The 3,063-nt window shown below is 42.1% G+C and overlaps 1 protein-coding gene across 1 annotated transcript; it reads left to right on the plus strand.

The window, feature by feature from the left end:
- The first annotated feature begins 179 nt into the window (after positions 1-179).
- LOC142134195 (CCN family member 1-like) lies at positions 180-2,857 on the plus strand. The gene is made up of 5 exons (XM_075194523.1): positions 180-459; positions 576-789; positions 1,098-1,445; positions 1,618-1,820; positions 1,941-2,857. The coding sequence occupies exons 1-5, from the start codon at positions 397-399 to the stop codon at positions 2,238-2,240; spliced, it is 1,128 nt and encodes a 375-aa protein (XP_075050624.1). The 5' UTR covers positions 180-396; the 3' UTR covers positions 2,241-2,857.
- Positions 2,858-3,063: the final 206 nt, after the last annotated feature.

Here is a 3,063-nt window from a genome sequence, read left to right on the forward strand (position 1 = left end):
TCCCCTCCTCCTGTTGCCAGACTGGGAGCCTTTCCTGTCTGTTTGTCACTCTCAGGCTGCACTCCCCCCCTCCTCTCCTCTCTCTCCCCCCTCCTTGAGAGACTCAGCCAGGCTCCCATTAGACGGGGAGGGTTTTGGCCGCGGTTCGAGCCCAGCCGCATTCCTGGGATGTTTTCTGAATGTGGAACTCAGGCAGCGGTGACGTCACGCCCGACTGTCCCCTATATAAGGCGGAGAGAGCCTGGAGCAGCTCAGAGACTAAAGCCAGAGCATAGAGCAGCATACAGGCACTGGAAACCAGTAAAGACCTGGGACTAACATAAAGACAGATATACCCAGACCATCCATTCAGCAAGAAGACTCTGCACCCCGACTTTCTACTTTTTTACAAGAACTATGCCTTCCATAGGAATTAACCCTGTGATTGTTGCAGCCATCCTCATTGGGCTCATAGACTTGGTAAGTAATCCCACTTTAACCTGGTCTCTCGGATTTCCTATACAATGTGCTTTGACCTGTGCCTGTGCATCATGGGTTAATAATAACACGTCTCTTAATTTTTCCTTGTCCCCCAGGCGTTTTCATCATGCCCAGCTGTGTGCCAGTGTCCCCTGGAAGTACCCAGATGTACCCCGGGGGTTGGATTGGTCCTTGACAGCTGCGGATGCTGCAAGGTCTGCGCTAAACAACTCAATGAAGATTGCAGCAAGAGCCAGCCTTGCGACCACACTAAAGGGCTAGAGTGCAACTTCGGGGCCAGCTCCAGAGCTATCAAGGGCATCTGCAGAGGTAAGACGACTTCTTAATTCCCCCCCCCCCTCTCCCTGTCAGGAAGACCCCACTGGGGCTGCAGCAGGAGCAGGTTCTTACTGGTTTCTGTAGTCAAGGAGTTTAGGGAATCTCAGTCCATGTATGGCTATGCTTTGTTGATGCTAGCTTGGCAGAAAGGCACATGATTTCAGCAGTCTGGAATGCAATTCAGTGTCTGGGTCTAGCAAAAAATGAGCAGGAGAAGTAATTCTAAGGATTCAAATCTTGTTTATGAGCCATTGAAATGGAATTACAACGTCATTTATTTTTTTTCCTCCTTCCTGCAGCCAAGTCTGAAGGCAGACCTTGTGAATACAACTCCAGAATCTACCAGAACGGAGAGAGCTTTCAGCCAAACTGCAAGCACCAGTGCACATGCATAGATGGAGCTGTGGGGTGCCTTCCTTTATGTCCTCAAGAACTTTCCCTCCCAAACCTGGGCTGCCCAAATCCAACTCTTGTGAAGGTGCCTGGGCAGTGTTGTGAGGAATGGGTCTGCAACGAAGTCAGAGACACAGCCGACGATATAGAAGATTTCTTCAGTAAAGAATTTGGATTGGATGCTAATGAAGGAGAGCTTACCAGCAAAAACGAGTTTGTCCCTATTGTGAAAGGAGGACATAAAATGCTACCAGGTAAGATTTCTTAATGTTCTATCTAAGCTTGGTTCTATTAATCTGTGGGGTAACTGGGACTAAAGTGTAATAGACTCACCTTGTGTATAATTAACAGGTGTCAGTCTAATAGACAGCTTGGACGCATGGTCCCTCTGCATATACTAAGCTTTGCATTGTCTCTTTTTTGTAGCATATGGCTCCGATCCACAAAGCCACATTGTTGAGACTCAGAAGTGCATTGTCCAAACAACATCCTGGTCCCAATGTTCAAAGACATGCGGAACTGGCATCTCAACCAGAGTCACCAATGACAATAGCAACTGCAGACTTGTGAGAGAGACCAGGATCTGTGAAGTCAGGCCATGTGGACATACAAACTATTCGCAATTAAAGGTAAGATCACTTAACAATTTGATCCTTCATTTGCATTTTTGCTTAACAGAAAGTGTTCACAAAGTATCCGAATCTCTAGATATGTTGCTAATAAAATGTTCTTTTTTCTTTTTTTTCCAGAAGGGAAAAAAATGTACAAAGACCAAAAAATCTCAGGCTCCAGTCCATTACAGCTATGCAGGCTGCACCAGCGTGAAGAAATACAGACCTAAATATTGTGGATCGTGCGTGGATGGGAGATGCTGCACCCCCCAGCAGACACGGACTGTCAAAATCCGATTTAGGTGTGAAGACGGAGAAACCTTTACAAAGAACGTAATGATGATCCAGTCTTGTAGGTGCAACTATAACTGTCCACACGCCAACGAAGCCTACCCTTACTACAGACTATTTAATGACATCCACAAATTCAGAGATTAAATCCAACAAGCAACAAATGGACAAACTTGAGAAATTTGGGAACTAACTGTTGTGGAGATGTCGCAATGCCATCTTTGGACACTAGGTGGACACTAGGAACTTATAAAGTACATTACCACCTGGTCTTCATTACAACAGACTGAAGTATTTTAGAGCTTCATAATACTGGAGCAAATGAGTCGCTTCTTTTTTTGGAGCAATTTCTAATATTATTATATTATTATTCTGTTAGTAAATTATCTTCTAAGTATTCTTCTGGCCCTTAAGAGAGTTGTTCCTGCATAATGTTATTAATTGACCAAATTTCGGTAAACTTGGGGAAAAAAAAAAAAGAAAAAAAATCCAAGTTGAGCGTTGCATTCCTTCCTTAATGGATTTCGCTTAGTAAAGTGTTGATCCGTGGCAGCTATCACAATCCAACAATTCTTAAGGAAAATCAGAAGTTCAAATTTAAATGTGTTTTTATTTATCGAAAATGTAGCTTTTTTTTTTTTTTTTTCGGTGACAAATGTTATACTGGAATAAATTGTAAATTGTTTTAATTTTTATATTCAATGAATTAAAAGATATTATTTATGGAATTAATCAATTAATAAAAAATATTTACCTATTTTTTATATCATTTTCTACACGTGTCTTTGTTTACAACGCATTCTTTGGAGAAGATGAGCTAGGCCAGAAAAGTAACATTTAACCCTTTAATGTTCTAAGAGAAGTATAGCGCAGACAGCAGCCTTAGAGATGTAGGATAACATTCATTTTAGATTAACTATAAAATCAAAGAAATTGATCGCAATGCTATTTAACAATTGATTTAAACAGA

This window comes from Mixophyes fleayi, unplaced genomic scaffold (assembly GCF_038048845.1).
Source record: "Mixophyes fleayi isolate aMixFle1 unplaced genomic scaffold, aMixFle1.hap1 Scaffold_4107, whole genome shotgun sequence".
NCBI classification, from domain to species: Eukaryota; Metazoa; Chordata; class Amphibia; order Anura; family Limnodynastidae; genus Mixophyes; species Mixophyes fleayi.

Bases quoted from the DNA above. Each gene is read 5' to 3' on its own strand.
- LOC142134195 (XM_075194523.1), top strand. From the start codon at position 397: ATGCCTTCCATAGGAATTAACCCTGTGATTGTTGCAGCCATCCTCATT. The intron at 790-1,097 runs GTAAGACGACTT...TCCTTCCTGCAG, and splicing joins TATCAAGGGCATCTGCAGAG to CCAAGTCTGAAGGCAGACCT. The intron at 1,446-1,617 runs GTAAGATTTCTT...TCTTTTTTGTAG, and splicing joins AGGACATAAAATGCTACCAG to CATATGGCTCCGATCCACAA.